This window comes from Agelaius tricolor, unplaced genomic scaffold, assembly GCF_023055355.1.
Source record: "Agelaius tricolor isolate 1412-34295 unplaced genomic scaffold, bAgeTri1.0.p SCAF_11, whole genome shotgun sequence".
NCBI classification, from domain to species: domain Eukaryota; kingdom Metazoa; phylum Chordata; class Aves; order Passeriformes; family Icteridae; genus Agelaius; species Agelaius tricolor.
In genome coordinates this window covers 6,711,387-6,738,125 of record NW_027269271.1, presented here as the reverse complement: position 1 = coordinate 6,738,125, position 26,739 = coordinate 6,711,387, and the positions used below count along the sequence as shown (strand labels likewise).

Genomic DNA, 26,739 nt, shown 5'->3' with positions numbered 1-26,739 from the left:
TGAGGCTGAACTTAGTATTGTTTTTTCCAGCAACACAGACACTGACTGACTCTAAAAATAAGTAAATAAAATCACCTTAGACAAAACCAATTGAGCCTCTTTTGAGGCCTTTTGTTTCCTGGGAGCTTTCTAATCTTTGCCTTCCATTAATACATGAATTAACAGGAGCAGGATATTTTCTGCAAGACTACAGAGACCATCCCCTCCCTGAAATCAGCAGCCAGGTTTCTTTAAAAACCAAAGTAACCCCAAGAGTCAGGGATGTTCCCTCAAAGCAGGGCATTAGTAGTAGACTCTGATACACTCACCATTCCACCTATCCCAGGGGTCAGCTGAAGCCCTCGCCCCACCGACTGTCTTCGAGTCATCTGGATTCTCTTTATGGGAAAGAAATGGGGGAAGTTGTGTGAATGTGGTCCTGGAATTCTAACAACCTACAAGTGTTCAGTCAGAGCCAAGGATGGCAGCTAGATGAGTAAGTATGGCAATCATCATGGAATCACAGAATATCCTGAGCTGGAAGGGACCCACAAGGATCATCAAGTCCAATCCCTGCATGAAGGACAGGCCCAAGAAACCCAGGAAGAGCCTGAGAGCATTGTTCAAACACTCTTGGAGCTCTGACAGCCTTGGGGCTGTGCCCATTCCCTGGGGAACCTGTTCAGTGCCCCAGCACTCTCTGGGGGACAATGTGTATATTCTGGGCAAGTGACAGTAATCTTCTACTCAAGTCTCTACTGAATATAGAAAACATGCACACATTGTGATCTCAAGCCTCGGCACAAGTTAATGGTAAAGGATCATTTCAGTCAGGGTATTTTTTGAAGAATTCCTGTTGTGATGTTTTAACTTACAAAATCTACATGTCTTCAACAAGCATAATCATGGGTCAGGCACTGACTGTGAAAGGTTTAACTTGGAAAACAAATGGCAGCATTCCTTTGCCCCATCTACATTGGGGCAGCTCATAAAAACCCTTCAAATCTGAGCTACAACCTGGCTAAGAAAAGCTTTTTGAGTGGAAATATCATCAGCCACTGATTGACATAGCACTAGTATAATATAATAAGAATTCCAAAATAAAAAGCAGTAAGGCACTGGGGATGGATTTGTATGTTTCCTGTCCAGCCATCATCTGCAGGGTGACTAAACCCCTCTGCTCAGCTACCACTTCTATCATGCTGAACAGCTGGCAACATTTTTCCCAATGGATTTTACTGATAAGAAATCATGCAGCAATTTTTTTCCCCCAAGTCTCCTGAGTCACTGGAGCTGGTTTGTACCTGCACTGGGGGCCCCAGCTCCTGGGGAGGGGCGTGGATGGTGAGCCGTGGGGGCAGAGGGTGCGGGGGCCTCCTTGGGGACTGCGGGGGCCGCGGGCCCTGGCGCTCGGACGATGCCGATGACGGCTGCTGCTCCCGCAGGCTCTCGTGGGCAAACGTGGACTCTGCAGCACTCGTGCTCCCTTCTCCTGCAACACAAATATACAGGGTTTGGAAAACCCTAGGAACCAAGCTGAATACCTGAAGGCAAATCTTCCAATTCTGCCACTAATTAACTCATTTTTCCCTTGCAAGCCTGGGGACAGCCCAGTGTTGTTATGTAAAATCACTTGAAGAGGACTTGTGCCAGCTACAATTCCAGCACTGAAACAAAGTGTTAATTATTCAGATGCTGATTTAGAGACCGATTAATCCAGTGAGCCATTAAGTTTCCACAGAAACCAGAGCTTGCAGGATTTTCAAAGGAATTTAGAATAAATCCAGAGAAGATAATTTCAAAGGTATCCACACTGCATGTTAAAATGGCCTTAAGTATTATGATTTTTTAAGTGCAGATTTTAACACATGGAAAATAGTTTCTATATTTCCCTCCCCCTGCCTACACAGACTCTGAAGAAACATGGAATAACTGTACCACTGTTTTGGGAATCTGCTGCCCTCTGGTTGCTTTCAGCTCCTCCCATGCTCTCTTCAGTCTCTGTTCCAGGATCTGTACCATCAGCACCCTAAAATTCCACAGAAACAGAGTGAGACTAAACAAATTATAGGTTGTAAAGAGAATATAAAAGCAGTAGAAAAGTATTCAGGAAGTAAAAAAAGTCAAATATAAGACAATCTTAAAAGATTTTTGTATCTACAGCATTAGGTAAATATATTCAACTGTGTGAGATTTCAGAAGTTTTGAGTACCTGTGCATATACAAACCTGATGTAGCCACCATCATTTAGTAGCAACAGATAGTGAAATATCCAGCTTTTCAAAAGCCTCACCAGTTTTGCAACTACAGTATTTGCTGCTAGCTCCTGTACTTTGTATTTTCATTCAGCCCTCTTAAACATTCCTAGTTGATTTTTCTTGTGAAAACACCAGTTGTAAAAAATTACCATGACCCAGTATCATCCTTCAACTTTTGGGGATGAATTCATGCCAGGATTTTCTCTTCTAAGCATTCACATTTGTGAATGAGTATTGGTAAACTTCTTTCAACAAAACAGTGAGTATTACAGCACTGATTTGTTGCAAGAAATTTACCAGGCTACAAAAGAAATGTACAAATCTCACCTCAGCATCATCTGCTTCATATCCATCATTGCCATCAGCACTACCAGTTCCTTCATTGCTGTCATCACCTTCATCTCCCATGCCTGTGTCTTCATCGTCATCCTCGTCCTCCTCTTCCTCATCATCATAATCCTGTGATGAGACAATAAAAGAGCCTTAGGAAATGCAGAGAGGGGAGTGGAATAGGCTGGATGTGGTGCACAGATCAACACCCACCCAGACGCTCCCTTTCTCCCTCTTCAACAGGACAGGGGTAGGAAAGAAGATGGAAAAGCCTGAGAGTTCAGATAAAGGAAGGTAAAAGAAAAATTCAAGGTGAATTAGCAGGTAGCTTTAAAACACTACAAATTCAGGCAACATAAATACAGACCAATTACTCAGTCAAAAATATTTTGATTAAATTAATAATGTCTGGTAAGTTTTCCATCTGATGAAAGACAAAATCATAAAGGAATTGATATACATACCTCCTGCTCCCCTTCATTTTCTTCATCATCATCATCTTCATCATCACTATCAATTACAATCACATCATCTCTCTTGGACTGGCCATCCTGAGATGAAGAAGTGTTTTGTTGGTCTGATTGAAGGGACCCCAGGTCTATAGGGATAGACTGGGAGGTCTCCTCGCTGTCCTCCATGGCCGCGTACTCCCCCTGGGTCACACCCTGCCAAAGAGCAAAGGCAATCACCAGCACAAACAAAACTCACTGCACCATCATCAACAGCAAGAGAACCAGACTCTGATGCTCACAGGACAGCTATTGCTGTTCCTTAAAAACTGACCAGAGGAGAGGACAAAAGAGAGGAGAGGACAAAAGAGAATGTGACAGGTGACTGTCAGTGACTGAACAGTTCAAGTCTAAACTTTAAAACATTTTAAGTGGTTTCCAATGGGAAACCTGAAGGATTCTATTTGAGATTTCACTTCTAAATATACTGAGAGTTTTTGGGGCAGATGGCTATTTCTGCTGAAGATTTTTGCTCTTTAAATATGCTTACTTCTCCAATGGAGTCTTGTGAGTCTTGATTGTATGTTTGTGCCTCCACTTCTCCATCAGTGCTCTCTTCTGCTGTCACTTCCTCCTGGAACAACAAATATTTTTCTCATTTAAAACATATCATTAGCCCTAAACATGCTTGAGAGTTTTGTTTTTTACTTCTTTAATAAAAATTATCTTTTTCCACAAACATTATGGGCAACATTTTCTCCTGCTTCCTTAGCAATGCTTTTATCAAAAATCTCACTTCCCTGCCCTAGAGAAATACAACTTTCGCCCACTAGACCTCAGCACACCTCCATCTTTTCAGGACCAAAGACAAATCAAAGCTTACCATTCTACCTCCAGCCTCCCAGATCCTTAAGTGGCAATGTTCTTATACAATCCTGCCCTTTTTCTCTTATGAACATCCCTCTCACACAGAGTTAATTAAATATCTTTGGCTTCCTTAACACTGTGAGGTTCTGTCTCATCAATTTTATCCCTTTTGTTCACAGCACATCTCAAATCCCTCACACCAACATTCACATGTGTCTTCTGTAGGCTTTTCCAGCAACTCTTCCTTGCTTCCCATCTCCTAAATCCCCTGTATTTTTGTCCAGAATTACTGTAGATAAAGACCTTCTGAATGACACTGAAAGAAGTTTGAACTTCTTCCTCCTCAATCCTAGGATACAGCTCTCTCTCCCATCCTACAGGTTAAGATTTACATCATTCAAATTGGTTTAACCTTTGCCTTTTTAGATACCCAAAAATAATTGTTTCCTCCCCAACAGATTAGGAAGTCATTTAAGAATTCACTGATTTGCCCTGAAGTAACACAATTCTTCTTCCCATTCAAATCCTACAAAGATTAAGTAGTAGCACTTTATGTTTGTGCAAACCTCAGGCCCAACTCTCTGCATGATTCTCAGTTTCTTTGAAGTAGGTGCATCCACTGTTTCCTCAGAGATCTGGTCTGAGTTCTCCACAGTGTTGTCCTCCTCCTCCTCTCGGGAGCGTTTAGACAGTGAGGAACTGGGGGTAGCTGAAACTGCAAAGACCGCTCAGTTATTTTCAGAACAACACATGTGTAAACCAGAAATCAAAAGCTTTGGTATTTTCCTCTGAAGATCACCTCCATGTCTGCACTAAATGACAACAAATCAGAATTGCACTGAACTGTTTCCTAGGCCAGGAAAACGTCCACCCCTTGAGTTACAAGTCTTAACCTCTCAGGCCTTTATTCACAACTTAACTGACCCTAAGTATAAGACTCAGAGTACAACCCAAGTATTTCTTCCAACATCTTTGCTTTGGACAAGTACACCCAAAATTTTAAAGAGAGTATCAGCTGGAAAAAGAGAACCCCAACAGTTTGCAGAAATGTTTTTTGGGGAATAAATCTTCTATTTACACTGTGTAGGACAAACAGATGTGCAAGAGTGTATTACAGTGTGTAGCTTTAGAGTACTTCCTATATTTTAAATCCAAGCTTAAGTAGCTTACTCATGGCTCCTAGAATTAACCTTGCTCATAGTGCCATGGAAACAGAGCCAGCAAGGTTTAATGTCTTAAACTCCAAAGACAAACACAAAGTTTTATTTTCTTTCTACTTTAAGGAACGCAGTGCCAACAGCATTTCAGAGGCATCATTTCTGACAGCTCAAGAAGGAAGCCTAACTTCAGAAGTTCTTAAAATGTGCAGAAACTAAGGGAGGGGGGAAAAGGCTTGAACTGAAGTGAGGCCTGGTTGGCCAAGGGTCCAACTGGAGCTACCTACAAGGAACTATGGAGCAAGGCAGGCCTACAAAATGATACCAACCTGTGCCAAACACGGCTGTGGATGTGGAGGGCCTCTCTATCTGGGAGCTCTGCACCACCTCCACGATGGCAGGGGCTGGCTCCTGAGCTGCAGGCTCGATCTGAGCGTGGCTTTGCTGGGTGGGCTGCACGAAGGCAGTGGCCTGGGTCTGCTGCTGCACAGTCAGGATGGGCTGGGGCAGAGATGTCTGCACGTTGGGGCTGGTGGAGCGCACGGAGCCGCTGGCACTGCCGAACACCGGGACGTGCTCCACGGGTCCTTCCGACTGCATGGCTGGAAGGCAAACAGCAGCACAGTCAGGGTCTTCATTCATCCAGCACAGCTCACATTCTCCCTCTCAGGATGCCCTGAACAAGCACATTCAGTGTTCTGCAGATGAATTCACGTTATGTACATCTCCAGCTGAGGAAGCATGAATTTTGCTGCAAGTAGAATGGTCATGGAAGTGCAACACTCCAAGAGATGCAGGGACAGTGACACTGTCTGTGGCCCTTCCAAACTGACTGCCACCAACCTTTCAAGGCAAAGGCAGCACTTCTGAGCACTGAGGATCCTTATGCTACACTAAAATCTCACCTTCCTGAGTCTCCACCTGTGTTGTTGGCATAACTGTGGCTGTGGGGGTAGTGGTGGGATTGGTGACTGTGGCAGGAGTCACCATGGGACGGATGCTGGCCCTTGGAGTAGATTTATTCCCAGCCATTGCAGCAGCAGTCACTTTACTGGGAGTTGACACAACAGGAGTTGGTTTAATGTTTGCTGTTGGAGGATCTGAAGTGCTGGCACTGAAAAACAGGAGATTGGTTTCATCATGGTACAGAAAGCAGACTTTAAAAATAACAAACAAGTATATTTTCATAGCCAGAAACACTAGTTTTTTTAAAAGCTTTTAAATTTAAAAGCCTGAGAATAGCCTATGGAATTGTCTTCAAAACTTTTTATAGTTGAGAAAGAGAGACACACTATGCCATCAATAGCATTTTATCCAGCTTGGAGAACTGACAGGTTTCTTCCAAGGTAATCAAGTGGGAATCCAGTAACAGATCAAAATGTTTGTACTGTTGGCTGTGCTGGAACTTTATTACAGTGAGTAACACATCTTACATCAAAACTGATTCACTCAATACAGAGTGACATCATCTCTTGGCAGAGACAAGGGGCAGCCAAATTTTAAGAGACATTTTTGAAAGTTGTGCTGTCTAAAGGATGCATTTCATAATAGCCAAGAGAGAGTTTGTTATCCCAGCTTAGTAGTACAGCAATATTTCCCATTTCAGAGCTTAGGCAAATGACTATTTTATCTTTTAGAGTTATCTGTTCAGTCCATTTCTCATTCTTGCACAAGGAAAATCCTTCCCAAAACCAAAAAGGTTAAAGTTAATCAAAATTACACAACTTCAAAAACCTTCAAATCTGAAAACATTTTTTAAAAACCTCCCATGTTTCCCAGATACCATGTTCCTGGGGGCTAATCTGCCAGCTTGCAGCTTAAAAGCCCTATTGATTAGATGTAGCTGAGAAAACAGGAGAAACACATTATTTCAGTCAGTATCTTCGCAGTTGTTTAAGAAAAATTATGAAAAGCCAGTAGTTTGCTAAAAAGAAGAGCAACTACATTATGATAAACCCAAGAAGTATCAACGACAGAAACTCTGCAAACCCCTTGAACTCACATTCCTCTTTCACCTGAAGCTGGAGTAGACTTGAGTGAGATTTGCCTCTGCTGTTCTGGGACCTATTAGGTAAAAACCAGAAATATCATGTCAGGTACACGTGAAACGGAGAAAGCAACATGGAAAACACTTCAGCACTTTGCTAACAAGTCTGTGAAAGAAATGCTAGTTGGGTATTGTAATTATGGCAAATTCCCTGAACCAAATCATACCACCCACACCAAGGCTCGAAAACAATTTGGTAACTGCTCAGGTATTTTCTGAAGCTTTGAGACATGAACCCATTATACTGAATGCATGAGTAAAATACAAAAATAGAGGGCATAGCATGAACAGCTCCTTGACTGATTCACAGTGAATGGCAGAACTGCCTGCTTGTTAGTGCTGGGAGCTCTGATTAGAGCAGGAAATTTAAATGAAATTCTGAACCCTTACTGATGCCAACCTGTGTATTTCCAAGAGCAGGGCATGGTGGCCTGGCTGCCGTGTCAGGGCTGCCTGGCAGGACTGTGCACATGCTGTACCTTGTTTGTGGACTCTGGGGGCTCATCCCGCTGCTCGTGGTGCCGCTCCTGCTGCTCCCGGAGCTCCCTCTCCAGGCGGCAGATCCGCCCCTCGTACTGGGACTTCAGGGCGCTCATCCGCACCTCCAGCTCCGTCTTCTGCTCCTCCAGGGAGCTGCTCTTCTGCTTCCACTCCTCATTCTCCTTTGTGAGCTGCTCTTTTGTACCTGGTGGAACAGGAAAGGGTGCAGCCTTGCTGAATCTGCACACTGAACACCTGGGTGTTTTACCAGGTCACTGAAGTATTCTGAAATCCTAAAAATGTTAAATTATAAAAGGAGATCTGGGAGGCAATATGGACATTTTTCTTTTTAATTGCAATTAAATAAAAAGAAACTGAGATAGAAAAATATGTAATAAAAATAGATAAAGAAAAACTTAAAGAAGTAGTCCCAAAAGAACAAGATGTTTTCAGCAAGCTCTTACATCATCATTCCTCTCAGTGACATTTAAAAACAGAGGAGACAATGTGTTTTGCAACTCTGCATTTAGGGAAGGAGTGAATAACCAGAGTTGTTAGTAGAGCCAATCTGTTCTAATCAATAGAAGGATCAAAAATGTTATGTTGGCTGGCCAAAAGTAAGCAAAACTTTTTCTATGTCCAGTGTGCAGCTACTTATGTACTTTTATCATCCCCTGGAGGAATTAAATTTTAAACTTTAGAACAATCCCTACAGCATTTAGTCTAGAAAACACTTTTCAGTAAAATATGAAGCAGGCCATATTTTTCAAGCATCCTGTCTAAAGGTTTTTCCATAGAAATAATCAAAAATCTCTAAGGACAGAAAGAAAAAGAAATACAATACCAGCTAACTGTGCTATTTTCTGCTTGGCTGCAAGCAAGGTCTTCCTTGTTTTCTCTTCCTTCTCTGTGATCTGTTGCCTGAGCTGTTCTTCCTGTGTAGTCTTCTCTTGCAGATCTTGATGGAAACGGGCCAGTTCTGTCTGGAGCTGCATTATCTGCTCCTGGAGATTTCTAACTTCAGTTTCCTTTTCTGTTATTGTCTAGGAGAGAGAAAGATCGCAATTGTTGGCCAAAACCAACTACTTTGGCAAACACAGGGCCCAAGTTTCCAGGAGCTGGTATTAGCTGGCCATTGGATTAAGGTTAAAAGGCTTCTTAACAACAGGAGTTCAGTCCTCCCTGAATGCAAGAGATGGAGAACAGCATTCTCTTTTCCACTTATTCCAGGAAATAATGTGAGACACACTAAAATTTACACTAGATTTAAGATTCCTCTTTCCCAAGAAAGTAGAGGCATATTTGGTCACTTCCCATATTTCTGTGACACACATCAAAACACCCTCCCATTCTTCACTGTTACACACTTAGGACTGCACTGGAGAACAGTACTCCAAAATTACTCACTGTTCTTACCTTTTGTAAACTTTCAACCTGAGTCTCCAAATTCTTTGTCTTCACCTCAGCTTGACTGAGAGTGTCTTTTAGCTCTTGTACTTCCTGGGCAGAAACTTGGTCTTCTTGTGGTTCTGCCAAAGGCAGAGTTGATGATTCAGCAACCATCTGAAAGGCATCAAGGGGTACAAGGCTGAAGGGGACTATCTGATCACAATGTCATTACTTTCACAAGATGCCTTTGTGTGCCAAGTGATTGGTTTAAAAGTCCTGGGCAAAGCCCAGGAACACTAAGGAATGCTCCATTTCAGTTCCACCTACCTTATCATGCTGTGCTTTCAGCTCCTCATACTGAGTTTTGTACCTGCGACCGATTTTCTTGACCTGTGTTATAGTTTTCACTTTTTCCTGTATGTCAGCCACTTTAGCATCTAGTTCTTTCTGCAAAGTGTCCTTTTCTGTTCTTATTTTAGTTACTTCATCCTTCAGGCTCTGAACAAGATTCTGGCTTGTAGTCAAGGATGCATTAGTTCTAAATGACAAGAGATCAGAGGGAGATGCAAATGAGATGCTTGAAAACATATACATTTCAATATCCTTTATTTATGTAACATCACAGGCCTTATCTGTAGTGGATTATATTTTCTAGGATTTTGCAATACAGAATAGAAATTATTCTACAATACATTACTTTGGAATAATTTCAGCTAATAGCTTGCAAAACAACTCTCACTTCACCTTACCTGCTTGTTAGCAAGCCACAGAAAGAATACCAAAAGTTTCACAGTTACACGGAGACACTTAAGAAATTACACTTTCAGATACAGCTGTAATTAGAATATTTTGCTTTGCACCAAACCTTTTACAAATTGACCAATACCACACCTGGCAACTTCTGCTTTAAGCCTGCCTGTTTCTTCACTCATCTGCTGGACACGCTTGGCATTTGCCTCCTTCTCAGAGAGCAGCTTTCGATACTCTTCCAGATCGGTGTCCTTCTGCTGGCTCAGTAAGTGCTGGAAGGGGAAGAAAAGAGGGGCATTTTTGTAAAATAATTACACAGTTATAGCGAGAAAATCTTTTTGAATTAGAGCCACTGCTTTTGCATTTTGATATGGAATAGCCAGCTCTGAAGCTGCATGAATAACGTTTTATAATTCAAACATATTTCTTAGTTTTTTATTCTTCATAAGAAAATACAGCAGTTTTTTTAGTTGTTTGACTGGTGGGCCTTTTTTCCACATTATGTTCTTCAAAAGGAGGCATTTCTCCACCTGAGTCCGGGCTTTCCAGCGTTTAACATCCTCTTCCAAGAGCTTCTTCTCTGCCTGCAGCATCCCACTCTTTTCACTGAGCTCAGCATTGGACTCTTGCAGGGGCAGAATGTCTGCCTCGAGCTTGCGTACCTGAGAAAGCACAACAAGGGGTTACAGTCTGCAACTCAGAAGACTGAAGGAATCCCTCAGGAAAAAGTCATGACAGCTTCTGTCCTAACTCTCTGCCTTCTTTTCCTAACTCTCTGCCAGCTGGAGGAAGAGAAAAGGACAAAGACAACAGCAGAGGATGATCCCACAGAGAAAAAAAATATTGGTGCAACTTCCCAATCTTCAATGCTCACTCTGTACTTTGGTACAGGAGAGATTATTAATGTTAAAATCCAACGCATTTGCTACCATTAAAACAAGCAGTATCTCACTTTTAAACTCTTAATAAAGCTGTGGTCTGTTTTATATGCATTCTTGTGCCATTTTTAATGTAATTGCTGATAATATGATTGCTCCTGGTATACCTCTAGCTAAGGATAAACACTGACTTTCAGGTTCATCTAAATGGAACTGAACTTCAAGCTCTGCAATACTGCAGATGGACCAAAGTCTTTTAAAATTGGAAATGTAATGTTTCCTCATTAGTGTATGACTTCAAGGAATAATTATAATGTAAATCACATATTTACTGTAATTAGCAATGGTATATCCCAACATTTAACCCATACACTGAATATCTGGAAGATTTATGTGAAGCTCAATACTAACTTTTGCTTGTATCTGCTGTAGCTCTTGCTCCAGCCTCTCCTTCTCTTCCCTTAACATCTTGTTGGTTTCTATGAGTATGTTCATGGTCTCAGTTTTCTTCATTAATTCTTCATGCTGTGCAATGGTTTTTGCTGTTACCTGTGGAAAGAGTCAATCATTTGTTTTGCATGCACATGCACATATACTCCACCTGGATGTGGTATAACACCATCTTGGAAAGCTATCATGTCATTCATTATTTTACATGTACATTCAAGACACTGGGAAGGAGGAGATGGGAGGAAAAAAAGTAAGATAATTAGGGTAAAATAAAGATAATTTATGAGATTTTGGAATTGCCACACTCTCTCACAAGACTCGGAACAAGATACTCCATTCGGTTATAAGCAAGCCCAGTTAAAAAAAACCCCCAAATTCTTTCCAAAATTCATTTTTGGGGACAGGCAGCCCCAGAAGAGCCCTGTACTCATGGAAATCACAAGCATTAACCCCCAGCCATACCTGCACCTTCTCCCTCTCAGCGTTGAGGCTGTCCTGCAGCTCCTGGAGCTCCCTCTCCAGGTGCTCCACTCTCTGGCGGTATCGCAGGCTCTCCACCTGCGCCACCTCAAACCTCGTCTCCGCAATCTCCTTCTCCCGACGGATAAACCTGCAGGGAGGAGTTCAACACCACTTCACACCAGGAAAATGTTCTCAACTGGTACAACCACCTCCCATCTGCAATAAAGCACTTGGATTTTTAACATTATCCTTCAAGTATAAAGTAATACAGAATTATTTAAGTTCAAATCTAATTTATAACCCCCAGGAGAAGGAATCCAGAGCTAAGGTTACCGAAGAATTTCTAAGATTTGTTCCTGGGATTTGCCTTCCTCACTGAGAGAAACATTTGCTGCAGTTGGGATGGCTTCTTTCATGGAAGTCACCATCTTATTGCTCATGCTCTCCAGCTGCTCATGTAATAATCGATTTTGTTTCTCCAGATCCTCACAGCGGGATGCAAGTTTTGAAGCTTCATCCTACAACAAAATCATTCACTGAATGTGATTTCTGTGGCTGAACTTCTGTTAACTGAAAAAACCACACTGAAACAACAAAGCCCATCACACCTTGATCATTCTCTCTCTCTCTTCCCAGGAGGCTTTGGATTCCAAGAGCTCAGACTCTGCTTTCTGAGCAGCCTCCTCCAGCTGCTGCCTCACAGCTGCATTCTTGGCGACTTGCTCTTTGATGGCCTGCAGTGCCTCCACATCAGCAGCATGAAGCATCAACTCCCGCTCATATTTGTTCTGAGCTTCAGAAGCCATCATTGCCTGCACAAAACCAGAATAAATCAACTCTGCTACCCTTATTTTGTGTGTTTGATCTGTACAAAGAGACAAAATCAAGTGACCACAGCTCAAGAAGAAAACCACTGCCCAAAATCTCTGCTATTCTCAAGCACAGGAAACATGGAATGCCCATCTACTACATTTGGGGTTGGATTAAACAGCCCAAAGTTTTTTGATATCCTTGAAACCAATTAGTGCTGCTGGAATTCTCATCTGCAGAAAAATAAATTCCCTTTAAAAATAGTTGGTAACAAGACAATCTTATCAGCTGCTGCTAAATATCACACTGCCCCACAGTCATAAAAGATGACAATTATCTATTGGGTTAGAAAAATACTTTCCCCATTGTCTTGTTGGGAGCATTTTCAGCCCCCTCCTCAGGGCATGAAGGCAGCAATTCATTAAAATCAGTTAATTACATTCCCAAGCCAATCTTTTTACATAATGAAACAGACCTTAGAAAGAGAAATCTATTGCATTCAATAAGCAGCTGCTCCCAAAATAGAAAATGTGCTCTCACAGCATTTTTCCCACCTCCAGCAGTCCCTGAGTAACAAGTTTAGTTTTGAGTTCAACGGAAAGCTAACAGGAATTCTGCTGACCCTGGCAAAAATAGGCAAACACCACAAACTTACTTGCTCCTGGCAGTCCCTCCTGGCCTGTTGTTCATTATTCAAAGCTGTGCTGGCTCTCTGAAGAGCTTCCTGAACTTCTGACTGCACAGCTGACAGACTCTTCTTCAGCTCTGAAAGCTACAGTGACAGGGGAACAAACAAAACGAAGTAAGAACAAACCCAGGACTAAGTGGCAAAGTATGTGCAGACTACTGAACACAGTCATTCATAATGGTGATTATTTTATTACTTATAGATTAAAATTAGTATTAAAAGAGACAAATACTTTCTATATTTTGACTTACTAATATACAGAGGTTTTTCCCAGTAAAAATATAATCCTTTACTTTCAGAGTTGGGCCTGCAGTAATTCTAGTTAAAGTCATTTTGTTTCCTTCTGAAACCTCTCACAAAGGCTGTTACTTTATGTTTTCCTGCTCAAAGTTCAGGCAGAGAGTGACAGCTTTAAACACAGAATCACTGCAGTGAAGTGACACTGTCAATACACAGCTCCTGTTTGGAAACCTCTCATAAATTCAGGCAATCTGGGAACACTCTAAAAGATTGGTGGGAAACCCAAGTGAAGCTGAGGAAGCTTTGTGAAAGCCCATTCCTTGGGGTTCTCAGGGAGGGTCAGTGCATACCTGCTGCTCCATGTTCTCCACTGCTTTACGCTTCTCCTCCTGCAGTTCCTGTTTTTCTTTTTCTGACTCCATCAACTTCTTTTCCAGCTGTGCCTGATATTCTGAAGACTCCTTCAGACGAGCTTCAACTGTTGTACGTACTTCCTCTGTCACCTTCATTAAAATCCATCATGAGATCCATTTTTTACCCAGTTAAATACATTATTCTGATACAAAACTGGAATTTTGTTAACAATTTAAAGCCAGAATAGGCTCATCATTCATCATCATATTCTCATCATCTAATTTAGAACAATAACACTGAAAATGTGGAAAATCACAAACAGCAGTGAATTTTTGCTCAAAAACACAAAGTAAGTAAAAATAAGTAATTGCTACTTACTTGTTTTTCCTTATTGAGGGATTCCTCCAGGCTAAGAACCATGGCCCTGTACTGCTCCACATTACTGGAACTAGTCTTGAGCCTTTCTCTTAGGTCATTGACTTGCTCCTCAGCTTGTCTCAGACGACTTACAAGATCATCCACATCTTCATTTGTACTAGGCTGACCTGCAGTGTTAGAATACATTCATTAACTGAAGTTTAATTTAGTCTTAAAACCACTGTTCGCTTGAAAACTGAGGTAATTTTTGCATAATAACATGATAAAAACAATTATTTTCACAAAGCTTCCCTAAATTAAACTGTAAGCCCTCACCAAAATAAAAGCTTATAATAAACATTGTTGACTATTTAAAACTATGTAGCCTAATACATTTAAGCTCCTTCAAATAATAAAAAGAATCCTTTAAGAAGTTTTGCATTATTTTTCCCCTTTGTCAAAGACTGCTTGGATGCGAATTTTACATTAACAAATCATGCTGGTTATCATCTGTCTGAATATGTGAATGCAGTAACAAAGTGATTCATTATTTACTGTACTGTTGTCCCAATTCCAATTATTATGGACTGTGAATTTTACTATTCTGAGATAGCAATGCTCAGCATAAAGAGAAATTAACTGTAGAGGAAGATTTTACCTTTCCCTGGAGGCCTTTGTGAGGACTGGGATGTGAGCTGGGCCTCAGTGTTGTTCAGCTGCTGTTTCAGCATGGCATTTTCCTTCTGGGCGTTCTTCAGGAGCTCCTTTGTGTTGATGTGACGGTTGGTCTCTGTCTCCAGCTGCCTCTTCAGGTCCAGGATATGAACCTGCAAGCACAGGGCTCTCCAGTTTGCAATTATTCCCAAATGGCACAGAGGCCAAGTGTGGCTCTACATGTCAGGGATGGAGAAGCACCTGGGGCTTTATTTTCTTCCAAACAAGTGCAGCACATTTACACTCACCTCCTGATTCTTGGTAAGGGAATGTCTTTGTTCCACCTCACTTTCCAGTTTCTTCTTCAGCTGAGATATCTCACGTTCAAGCTTTTCTATCTGATTATTGAGTCTCTGCTTTGTTTCTGTCTCAGATCTCTCAAGTATTCCCTGAAAAAAGAGCACAATGCATTTTGTTTACAACATACCTCAATAATTTTCTTCTGAATTACTGCAGCATTTCATACAAAGTTGTCACAACACTTCTCCCACCCCAAGAATAACTAAATAATAGGTAGATACAGAAAATGATGAAAAGTAGTGCTTGCAATGTTTGACTTAGCTTTGAAAGGTTTCATTAATGATATTAATACAATAAATATTATTAGAAGAACATCTACTATCCATGCATTCTAATGCCTTGGACTAAAAAAATCCCCACAAGATCTACCAGAGAAACAGAATTCAGTCACATGATAAAATGTGCATCCTTAAATACATTCTAAGTGTCAATATACATTATAATAAATTATATAAATGTATAAAAGTAAATATAATGTAACAGCAAAATCAACTACCACAGCAGGCACTGTTACATTTTGCTATCATTAAAATTACCATTACAAATTCTTTCCTTTCACTTTGTTTCACATTTTTTATTTCCATTTGAATCCTTCTCATCAACTCAGAATTCTCAGGACTTTGCCCAGGTAAATAACAGAGTATCATAATGTAGGACAGGAATCCCAGACTCGCCGAAACAAGTTGCTGAAGTATTTTATATTGTGTTGATTTGTAACCACAAAAAAAGCCCTATATCAAGACCCAATCCTTTGAGTCTTTTATTTTCATGGGTATTTATTGAAAAGCCTGACAGACCCAACCTGGGCATAAGAATAGCACCACATACCTGAATTGTTCTCAAATTGGTGAGCAGCAAGTTCTGTCCTCTTTGTTCAACCAGCAGAGAGTCACGTTGCTGAGTCAGGCGCACATCTGACATCTTCAGGATATCCTTCTCTTTTTTCAAGTTTTCTGCTCTCACCTTTAAGACAACATATTATAAAAACTTTGTTGTCAATCCCTAATCCATCCATTGAATTTAGTATTATTTAAAAATCTGTGTGAATTAAGCCAAGAATAGTTAAGAATAGACCTACTGGACATTCTACTTTCCCTGCAAACTGGAACACCTTGGAATGCTCTTACATCTCCACTCTTCACTTGAGACATAAGGAAAACTCATGCTGGCCTGGCATACCCCACAGTGACACACACTGTTACTGACCTCTGCCACTGCCAGTTTTTCATTAGCTCCCCTCAGGTCCTGAGTCATGGTGTTAATGATCTGCTCCTGCTTCTGAGTGGTCGCAGTGAGTTTCTGGGTTCTCTCGTGCAGGGAGGTGATTTCCCGGCGATAGCCTTCCACGTTATCCTGCAGCATCTCGTACCTTCCAGGGAACACAGCAAAGCAAGTCTGCCCCTGTCCAGCTCAACAGGGGCATGCACACTGCTGTGTGCTTCATGGTTTTATACTTCAGTTTGCACAAATGTGCCTCACTCAACCACAGCTTCTGCTTTTGAGCCCACCTGCATTATTTCCTTCATGTTCTTACACAGACTAGACAGGATCAATGTTTAAGTGAACAAACAAAATCAAGCAGCCAGAGAACATGCAAGGCAATGATATTATGTAGCTGAATTACCGTTTGGAGGCAAATTCCAGCTGTGTGGATATCTTTGCATTTTGTGACCTCAAGTCTGTGACCTGCTCCTGAAGCTTTTCATTCTGCTCATTCAGAAGCTTGTCGTTCTCTGCCTTTTCTTTTTTATAGTTCTCAAAAACTTCTTGTAACTGCAGAAAAGAACAGACATAAAAGTAAGTACCAAAAGCAAGTAAAAATAAACAGGGACACCTTTGTGCAGTGTCTACTGAAAAATGTACCTGCTTAAGAGCAGCCTTGGCCTCCACAGTCTCCACAGACTCACTCATGGACACTGGAGCAGGAGTTGCCATGGACTGAGGTAAATTTGGGCGCTTTGGAGTAGATGTAAGACAGATCTCCTCTGGTAACATACCTGAAGCTACAAGAAGGTAAAGGGAGTTTTAAAGCAACTCTTCTGCTTGCCACAGCAGATCACACAGCCCCTGCAGCCTGGGTACCTTGCAGAGGAATGATGGCCCCCGTGGTCTGGGTGAGCAGGATGCGGAACATGTCCCGCTGGCGGATGATGGACTCCACGAGCTGCAGCTGGTGCTGCCGCGACTCCCGCAGCTGCTGCAGCTCACTGAGGGCCTCATCCAGCTGGCTCTGCAGCTCAGAGATCCTGAAACAACAACAACAGCCCTCAACATCACACACAGGCATGCCCAGGTGTTCTGGGCCCCTTCCTTCTGCAAGGATGGTGAGGGGTTGGAGAGTGTCCAGGGAAGGGAATGGAGATGGAGAAGGGTCTGGGGCACCAGGAACAGCTGAGGGAGCTGGGAAAGGGGCTCAGCCTGGAGAAAAGGAGGCTCAGGGGGGACCTTGTGGCTCTGCACAACTCCTGACAGGAGGGGACAGCTGGGGGGATGAGGCTCTGCACCCAGGAAACAGGGATAGGACAAGAGGAAACGCCCTCAAGCTGTGCCAGGGGAGGTTCCAGTTGGATATCAAGAAGAATTTTTTCACAGAAGGGGTTGTTAAACAGTGGCAGGGGCTGCCCAGGGAGGTGTTGAAGTCCCCATCCCTGGAGGTGCCCAAGGAAGGCCTGGACGTGGCACTCAGTGCTCTGGGCAGGTGACATCTGGGGCATAGCTTGGACTCGATCCTGGACATCTTTCCCAAACTTAATGATTCTGTGAACCTATGACAAAATCCTGCAAAGCTCCAGAAGACAGGCCTTTGGGCTGCCATTTGCAGATGAAAAAGAAAGCAGGCCTATTTCCTGAACAGCAGAATTCTACCCATGTGAGTAACTTCAAAAATGTCAGTAGCATGAGCAGAGAGTCATGCTAAGAACCTTTCACACAGAATTCTCACTCACCTCAGTTAACCTGTGGCCTTTACAGTAGTGATTTAGATTTGCATACATGCAGGTTTTTGTTCAGCTAACAGGAATAAAAACTAATCTTTTTGAAAAACAGCTCTGTTGTTTGAAACCAGTCACTAGATGACTGGCAATTATTTTTACTTCAAGTTTTGATGACAGGACCTATTTAAAGATATAAAGCTATAAAGCCATTTTAATAGAAACCTGAAGGTCCTGTAGCTTAATAAGGACTTGCTTTTATGAGTTATTTAGCTGCTGCACACAATTAATAACAATCAGAAGTAAAAAAAATGAAAAGTGCTTGAATGAATTCCTGTTACTAATTAGTACAAAATTAATGAAAAGGAAGAGGTGACCTACTTAGATGATGTTGTTTCTTGCTCCTCTTTTTCTCTTGCCTCCCCCAGCTCCCGAAGAGCCACCAGAAGACGCTGATTCTGCTGCTGAAGCTCTTGGATATTTCTGTAGGAGACCAGGTGTTGAGTGATCACTTCAGAAGAGCTGCTGATGTCAGCAGAGCTCACTGCTTCATCACGGATCACGTGGTTGCCTCTGGCTTCTTCCAGTTCCATTAACAGCACACAGATCTGAAAGAGAACAGTCCTTGTGTAAGGCCTGCACAGACTCTAAAGTTTGCTGTGAAAACCAATATATTGGGAATAAAGGACTTGGAAATTAAGGGGTTTTCCCTAACATGTGCAAACAATTATAATCAATAAATCCTTGTAAGATAATTATATGGCTTATAACTATAAGAAAAAATAGCTTGACAAAAGACAACAAATCAAAAGTATATGAACTGTTCAGTTCTGTGAAGAGATCACAGGACAGTCCAATCTAACAAAAAAATTACATAGATGAGTTTTCCATGTCAGATGCTTAACAATATTATCCTAAAGCAGCACCACTTCTATCCAGCTAAACTTATTTCAGTTCTGAAAGCCGTCCTGAGGAGATGCTTTAATGTCACTAAGGTACTCAGGACAACCAAAGTCTCCATGACTGTGGCTGAATGCAACTTCCAAGCAAACATCTGAAATGCAGCAGCACATGAATACACAACTGCAAACAGCCCATTTAACCACAGCAATGTTTCCTGTACCTGCTGGGAGAGATCCTTCACTCGCACCTCCAGTCTCTGGCTCTCCCTCTCAAAGAAGGAGGCGTGTTTGTTGGCCTGGTCAGCGCTGTCCTGCAGGCGATGGATCTCCTGCAAGCACACCAACAAGGAGTAACCATCACACCTCCACTGGACACATTCCTTTCCAGAGAGATAACAGCATGTGCAGACATGCCTGGGGAACCTTAGAGTTACACAAGCAAGGTTAAACTCCAGGTGTTCCAAAATCAAAAACCACGTTCTTTTGTAATGTACTGGTGTATGCTTTAAAATCATTGGGAAAGGAACACTGAAGTCAATTTTATGTCAAATAAACACTAAACTTTGTTTACAGTGAATCTACTCTCCCAGAAAATCAGAGACAAATCACCACTATAAAAAAACTACAAAATATGTTGGTTCTGTAAAATACTTTGTACAGTTCCGGGAAGCCAGAAAGTCCAACACATATTTTCCCATAATAAAAGTTGACTGAAAGATGCATTTCATACACTTATAACAGCAATTAGTTTTAAAGATTTTTAAGGTAATTTGTTTTCCAAAATTACAATGATCTTTTATTTTATACCAACCTTCATAGCTTGTTCAAGCTTTGCAGACAGACTCGCAACAGCTTTTTGGGAACGCTCAAATTCTTCACGCTGACGTTTTAAGATTGGGGCTTTGGCTTCTACTTCCTGCACTATTTCATCCAAATATTTATTGATTCTCCTATTCTCCAGCTTCTCCATATGCAACTGATCCTGAGTTTCTACATAGGCATTGTACAGCTGCAACAAAAAGGTTTTGGTTTGGTTTTGATATGCTTGTACAGATCTCTTTAAAAAGAACCACTGGTAATGATACAATTCATACCTTAAAGCACTGCAATTTTATACAACTGAACTAGTTAATTCAGAAAAACAAGCTGGACTTTTAAAATATGGTTCTAGGACTCATATCATAGAAAAGAAATTTCACATATTAAATTTAAAATGGCAAACTGTATAGTGCAACTGTCTGCAATAAAAGAAGTCTACATAAAAGGTGGACGTTTAAAGCAAATTTAAGACAACAGAAATATCAAAACCAGTAACACAGCATAAAGGAATTTGATGGCTGGACAAAACAATCAGTAACAAATAATAACAACACAAATTGCATAAACAGAAGTATAAAACCCCCTAGAACCTGTATGACCTATTGTTATGCTAATTGTTTCCAAGAACAGGCCAAAAGCAGAGCAATACAGATTAAACTATTATCTCAGTAAGCAAAAAAAGGCTGCTCCTGCCAAAAATGCATATAGAAAGTAAGTTTATATTAACAAAACCCACCTATTTCTGAATTTGATCTACTAAAGAAAAACTGTAAGGCATGTTGAAAAAAATCCCAGTAACTTAGCAAGTGACATCAGGCATGACCACAAACCTAAAGAGTGCCCTAAACCTGAACCTTTCTGTTCTCAGAGTGTCACTGATGGCATCCAAGGGCTTTGCTGCTGGAGAGGTTGTGCTCACTCACCTCAGTTAATTTCATGCCAGGCTTGACCACTTTGGCCACTGCTGCAGCAGTGGGAGACATGGCTGCCAGCTCCTCCTCGGACAGGATGGCTCCTGGAGACACAACCCCACAATTACCATCCAAAAGCTGCAATAATTCCCACCAGAAATACTCTTAAATATCATATCTGACTGGCCTTATTTGAATTGCTGAAAAGCTGTTACTACTAGGACTCCTGAAATGCAAATAATTTCAGAACATGAGCAGTTGAAATAGCTGGAGCAAAGCTTAACCTCAGGTTTTTTAGCACACTGTCAGAGGTCTGGAGCAGCAGAGCACTGGTTTATTTTCATTAAATTAACAAAGGGAGAGAGCAAATGTACTCCATGCCTCTGTTCCTTCCTGCTCTCTATCCTTTAGAAACTATGGATATGAAGCTAACAACAAAAAGAACATAGCTACAACAGTGAATACTGAGCAAAATTTAATGTCAGACAGAAATTTAAGCACAAGAGGTATGTTCACTGCTGCCTTTTTTTTAAAGAGGAAAATAAGACTAGTTTATCATCTCCACTTCCCTCTCCAGAAAACCACTAAAAGCAGGCTGATTCAGCCTTGAAGAAAAGTTTCCTCTCTATTTATTTGAAAAGATAACAGATTAACAAAAGAACTTCAAAAATGTATGACAGAAACGCACTTTCTGCTGAGGGGAGCATATTTATATACATATATAAGCATATGCATATATATGAAATACCTTCTAAAATGAATTATTAGAAATTACCAAAGATGACATTAGATTAATGCAGCTGGTTCTTAAGAGAAATTCAGCACAATATCCTTGAAAGATCACAAAAGCCCAAGAGTTTCTGTATTTCAGGTGCCAGCTGCTCCCACCTTTGCGCTTCGTAGCTGACAGTAAATCATTGGCATTCTCCAGCTCCTTCTCCAGCTTACTGATCTTCTCTCTCAGCTCCTTCTCCATGGTGGCTTTTGACTCCTCCACCTCAGCCAAATGCTCCTGGGCTGCTTTATTAGCTGAAATTCAATCAGACAAGCAGGTTATATGTCGTGATTGATTTTTATTTTAAAAGTATCAGAATTTAGCTGTGTACCTTAAATTTTACTTTATATGATCTGCAGAAGTTCATGCTGATAAGAAAATTCAGCAGTGTGAGAAAAGCATGAACCACTGCCTATCACCCTTGCTTAGAAATGGGAAAAAATATCAACTGTCCTTAGCAGTGAAAAGGAACCTAAACTAAAAAGCTAAAGTGAAGACATATCTAGCAAGATTATCAAAATCCATACTAAAATTCCAGGTGTATTTGAAAATAGCTCCCCAACCATGAGAAAATTCAACTAGTCAGGCACAGTTTTTGTTACAAAGGAACTGGCATTTCCATCGCCCCCAAAGCCCAATGAAATTCCTTTCAGGAACACAAAAACCCCATTTTTCAGAGTATCAAGGTACTCCAAGGAGCCCAACTGCTCTCCTCCCTTTGCCAGCTTACCTTCCCCTGCTTCCTTCAGGAGCTTGTGCAGCTCTTCCACTGCTCCTGTCAGCTCATTGCTCTTTGCCTCTGAGTCATCAGCAGCACTCTGAAGAAAGCATTTTAGCTCACCTTTAGTACACAGCAACAGCAGCCCCGTGTTTACAAGAAAGCCTAAACTGGCCACAAATTATGAACACAGTTTTCTGCAAAAAATGCTGAAAGAGTCACCCAAGCTGGTCAGTCCTTTCCATGTGAATTGACTCACTGATGCAAACTGCTTTAGAGTAAGAAGCATCAGACACTGATTTGATGTGGCAATTCCCAATACAATCTATGGCCTTTAGCTGTTTACAGCTGCTGCTGACTCTTTCCTTCTTCTGACTAAAGAAAACTGGGAATTTTCAGTACTCTATTTCAAAGAGTCTGAAAAAATAGTATTTTTAGGGACTCCTATTATATAACAGTTTATGTTTCTTTGCTTCCAACTTGAGATATCCCAAGTGCAAAGCTGCACAATATTTATTTGGTGTTTGTGCAAGAAAGATCACAAAGCAGAGCTCAACCTGTGCACTAAAATGTGCAAACCAAAGAGCAAAAAGTTGTACATTTCAGCTGACTTAGTCAGAAGGTTACAGGGTATTTTTCACTCTTTGAGCAAACAGAACAAATATTACTTGTTTAGATGGTGTGTCTTTGACACAGTACAGGACATTCAGCTGGGTCCTAACCAAGTCACCAACACTTGCAGTGTTCAGAAATGAACTTCTAACTCAGAAAAATCTCTTGCACAGTCATACTTTCCACATAAACTTTTACCTTCCAATACATCCTAAGACATAATCACATTTTTACAACATGAAGCCTCAAAATAGTTGGCATAAAATTACTATTTCAACCCCAGTTTTGCTTATTCTCCAAGATGATCCAAACAATGTAAGAGTCTAAATGCTGACTAAGACAGCAGCAAAGAAAACAATGTTTTGCATGTTTCACAAAGTTGAAATTGGCCTGCATTATGTAATATTCATACCCTACTAGAGTTATAATGGAATTAACAAACTCACCTTATACAAGTTGGATAATTTCATGTGGGCATTCAGTTCATTGTGGAATCTCTCTTCCATGCTTGTCTGCTGTTCTTTTGCCTGGCAAATGAAAGAGGAGAGGGTAGGGGAGCATTCCACTATTTCTATTTCACTCATTTTATTGTTTGATTTGTAGGATGAACTGCAATGCCATTTAACATATTTCAAGCTGTCTCACCTCCTTTAGTTTATTCAAAAGTTCTTCAACATGCTTCTGGAGGTTTTCATTTGACTGTTTCAAGCTGTTCACCTGCTCCTCCATTCTGGAAACCTATTAAGAGAAGAAATAAAGACACTATGTAAGATTTTTAGCTCCTAGCCCAGTTTATTTTGGAAAATATTTGTCCAATTGTTTTTAACTTAAAAATAAAAACAAACCCAAAAGTTGCTGAAAGAGCATTTAAGGTCACTCAAATACAGTCATTAAAGTATTGGCTTTGTTTAACTCAGTTAATCAGGTGGTATAATTTCTAAGAAATGACAACTCAGTAATTACATTACCTCCTCCTTTTTGTTCTCCAGACTGCATTTGAGCTCCAGGATTTCATTGCCTTTCTCCCTGGCAGTATGGAGCAGCTCATCTGTTTTAGCTTTCAGCTCAGCATTCAGCCATGTGTTCTGGTTCTGCAGCAGCTCCTTCTCTTGCTCCAGCCTTTTCTCCCGGTACTGAAAAGAGAATTGCACAGTGTGATTGTAGTGGTTCCTGCCATTTGAGTTAATTTCCCCCAAGTTTAAATTAGTTGGGAACAAGAACAAGATTAGCAGCCTTTTAGAGGAAATATGATATTGAGATTTTTGTCCCTTCCTCCTCTCCTTATGGAGTTCCTCTCTGCTCACAGAGTAACGGTACAGGTTCACAGCTCATTATTTTTCTCCTTTCTACCTCCCTTCATGGAGCTGAAGTCCTTCCAAGCAGACCTTCCTTCCACTGCCACTGCCCAGCCTGATACCCTCTGTCTTCCAGGAATACAGATCTCACTTCTAGTCACAGCCACCAATTTTATAATAAAAGAATTTGCTATAAATAACAGGCACTCACTTGACCTACTTTCCAAAATGGTGATTACATCACACACAAACAATGCAGAACACACACTGTGCTTACAAAGCCCTCCTCACCTTCATGGAAACATCTGATGTTTGAAGCTCGTCCAACTTCAGCTGAAGTTTTGCCTTTTCTGTGTTGGCCTCTGTGAGCTTTTCATTTAAACGTTTAACATCCTCTGGAGGAGGGAAATCAGTGTTAGAAAAACCTGTTGTGTAACAACTTTAATTACTAAATTGTAAAGAATGACAACAGGCAAGATACTTTGTATGTAATTGCATGTTGGGCACTAAGATACTGCATAAGGCACATTTTTAAATGGAGAAAAACAAGCACCAAAGTGGTGTCTTTGTGCAATGACTGTGTTATTTCCTGGTATTTATGGACTGTGCTCCTGGCTGTACCATTTAAATGTTCAACTTCCTGAGATCGCCTTTCAGTGGTTCGGACCAAGTCTCTCTTCTCAGCTTCCAGTTCTTCCTTCTCTCGAATTAACTGGCTCTGAAAAAGATTGCCCAAGGGCAAGTAAGAAATGTGATCAGCTCTCTGGAACTGTTTATAGCCTCTGCTTACACTCAGAACCACACAGCAGTGAGCTAAACCTCAGTGAGCTACCCCAGCCAACTGAACACTGGGATAAGAGGCTTAGAGTGGGCATGGAAATCACAATGGAGCTGTTCAAAACTCCATTTCATTTTAATATTCTTGGAAAGACAGCTGTAATAGTCAAGAATTTCCTGAAACAGCTTTGTTTGGTTAAATAAAAGGGGTAAGAGAGTAAACAAGGAATGACAGTGCAATTTACATGCACCAATAGAAACAACCAACAATGCAATTTACACGCACCAATATAAAAATCAAAACAAAGTCAACAATCTTGGATCATTTACAGACTACACTGTCTCTCAAGGTATCACTACACTTGAGGATGCCCTCAAGGTATCACTACAAAGCACCTCAGTCAGGCCCAGGTAAGCTCCTTTGGGGGAACAATGAGATCCACCTCTCATTGTGGAAAAATCAAACGAATAAACTTGTTTTAGCTTCCTGCTTCAAAATTACTGTTCTGCTGGGTCAGTCAGCTCAAGTGACTCATCCTGCAACCCAGTAACTTTTGGGCATAACACAAGAAAAACTGTGCCAGAGTGTGGGAAAAGATGGGGAAAAACAGAACTCTTGTTTATACCTTTGTCTGAATTTTGGGGGTTTGGGTTAAAGTCACTTCACAACAGGTTTCAGCTGGAATGGAACAATCCAGCCAAACTGAAACAAAGCACCTGCTCACCTGTCATTCAATTTGCTAAAACATCACCTTTTTAAAAGTTCCTGTAACTTTCCTGCACACACATCCTCATGGACATGTAAACACCTCCCTGAGCTCATCCTGGTGCCAATCCTGATATTCTCCAATGAGAACTGATTGCATTCTGTGCTGCAAAGGGCCAGGGAGCCCCAGGGTGTCAGCCTGACCCCAGCAGTACCTGCACGGCCGCATTCCGGTCCTGGGCAGCCTCCAGCTCCTTGTTCTTCTCATTGAGCACCTTCAGCTGCTCATCTGGGGGGAAGGAACAGCAGTGAGGGATCTCCACTAGGATGTGTCAGAACTCACCCTCCTAATGCAACAGAGCCACAATTTCCCTGACAAACATTTTTAGCAAAAGAGAGAGAAGAATGCCGGACCCTGCCCTGGATGGACCAGGGGCACTGAGGCAGACTAAGGCACTGCTTAGAGCAGAAGCAGCTTTAGTGAGGATCCATACACAGCCCCCTGCACTGCTACTACCCAGCAAGGGGCTCTTCTGCCATGAGAACAACAGATTCCATTAATCTTGGAACACACCACCAAAACACATCTCTACAAAAGCAGCTGATGGGAGATTTTCAGCTCCTGTGTAAACCCTGAAGCAGTGCCCACAACCCTGGGCTGGAGGGTGAATGTCCTGGCCAGCACTTAAGGATGTTACACAGTTACACTTACGAAGCTTTTTGAGCTCCTCCCGCAGAGTTTGACATTCCTGGGTCTCATTTACAAGTCTTTCCTGGCTCTGAGCCAGTCGCTTTTCCACTTCAAAGTACTGTTGCTCTGCAAAATAACAAAGTCATCTCAGTTTCACATCATAAACATTTTTTTTCTTACTCACCTCTACCAAGGAGCATTCTAAAGAAAACATATAAAAATACTAAGACTGTAACAGAATTTGAAGGAAGGAAAAAAAAAAACCCACAACATTTTTGAAGGCAAAAACCTGAATTTTCACATTGAATGAACACTAGCATGACAAGTGCTGTGCTTCCAGAAACTGTGATATGTTTCAGCCTGCTCTAGTGGAAAGTGTCCCTGCTGATGGGAGGGGTTGGAATGAGATGAGCTTTAGGGTCCCTTCCAACCCAAATCATTCCATGACTCTGTGAAATTGTCCATCAAATAAGAGCCTGATTAATCTGAATAGTTCTTTAACATTTTTGATGTAACCAGAGATGCTGTATCAGCCCAATTATGCAGTGTGGGCTCATCAGCTTAAAACTTCTTTTATTTCTAGAGTATTTCTATACATACAAAATAAAATCCACATATCCCCAGGTATCAAGGGATTTGATGTG

General features: G+C 41.3%; 1 protein-coding gene across 4 annotated transcripts in view; it reads right to left on the bottom strand.

Annotated features, from left to right (window-relative positions):
* TPR (translocated promoter region, nuclear basket protein) overlaps positions 1-26,739 on the bottom strand; it is a 33,313-nt gene that overhangs the window by 5,020 nt on the left and 1,554 nt on the right. For 3 of the 4 annotated variants that reach the window (XM_071435946.1, XM_071435948.1, XM_071435949.1), the window contains exons 2-44: positions 26,117-26,221; positions 25,620-25,693; positions 24,543-24,639; positions 24,213-24,316; positions 23,595-23,759; positions 23,272-23,364; positions 23,073-23,153; positions 22,027-22,114; positions 21,410-21,550; positions 20,534-20,625; positions 19,603-19,800; positions 19,013-19,120; positions 18,271-18,497; positions 17,042-17,205; positions 16,823-16,962; positions 16,584-16,732; positions 16,166-16,328; positions 15,788-15,922; positions 14,908-15,048; positions 14,604-14,772; positions 13,967-14,133; positions 13,585-13,737; positions 12,962-13,078; positions 12,105-12,308; positions 11,830-12,014; positions 11,497-11,644; positions 10,996-11,133; positions 10,237-10,368; positions 9,848-9,978; positions 9,284-9,494; positions 8,984-9,130; positions 8,412-8,610; positions 7,567-7,772; positions 7,043-7,104; positions 5,946-6,154; positions 5,370-5,642; positions 4,450-4,598; positions 3,567-3,650; positions 3,032-3,232; positions 2,565-2,696; positions 1,918-2,008; positions 1,284-1,471; positions 309-377 (exon numbers count right to left, since the gene is read on the bottom strand). In XM_071435946.1, the coding sequence (XP_071292047.1) occupies positions 309-377; positions 1,284-1,471; positions 1,918-2,008; positions 2,565-2,696; positions 3,032-3,232; positions 3,567-3,650; positions 4,450-4,598; positions 5,370-5,642; positions 5,946-6,154; positions 7,043-7,104; positions 7,567-7,772; positions 8,412-8,610; positions 8,984-9,130; positions 9,284-9,494; positions 9,848-9,978; positions 10,237-10,368; positions 10,996-11,133; positions 11,497-11,644; positions 11,830-12,014; positions 12,105-12,308; positions 12,962-13,078; positions 13,585-13,737; positions 13,967-14,133; positions 14,604-14,772; positions 14,908-15,048; positions 15,788-15,922; positions 16,166-16,328; positions 16,584-16,732; positions 16,823-16,962; positions 17,042-17,205; positions 18,271-18,497; positions 19,013-19,120; positions 19,603-19,800; positions 20,534-20,625; positions 21,410-21,550; positions 22,027-22,114; positions 23,073-23,153; positions 23,272-23,364; positions 23,595-23,759; positions 24,213-24,316; positions 24,543-24,639; positions 25,620-25,693; positions 26,117-26,221 (6,230 nt within the window). The remainder of the gene's footprint in view (positions 1-308; positions 378-1,283; positions 1,472-1,917; positions 2,009-2,564; positions 2,697-3,031; positions 3,233-3,566; positions 3,651-4,449; positions 4,599-5,369; positions 5,643-5,945; positions 6,155-7,042; positions 7,105-7,566; positions 7,773-8,411; positions 8,611-8,983; positions 9,131-9,283; positions 9,495-9,847; positions 9,979-10,236; positions 10,369-10,995; positions 11,134-11,496; positions 11,645-11,829; positions 12,015-12,104; positions 12,309-12,961; positions 13,079-13,584; positions 13,738-13,966; positions 14,134-14,603; positions 14,773-14,907; positions 15,049-15,787; positions 15,923-16,165; positions 16,329-16,583; positions 16,733-16,822; positions 16,963-17,041; positions 17,206-18,270; positions 18,498-19,012; positions 19,121-19,602; positions 19,801-20,533; positions 20,626-21,409; positions 21,551-22,026; positions 22,115-23,072; positions 23,154-23,271; positions 23,365-23,594; positions 23,760-24,212; positions 24,317-24,542; positions 24,640-25,619; positions 25,694-26,116; positions 26,222-26,739) is intronic. The other variant, XM_071435947.1, reaches the window with a different exon arrangement.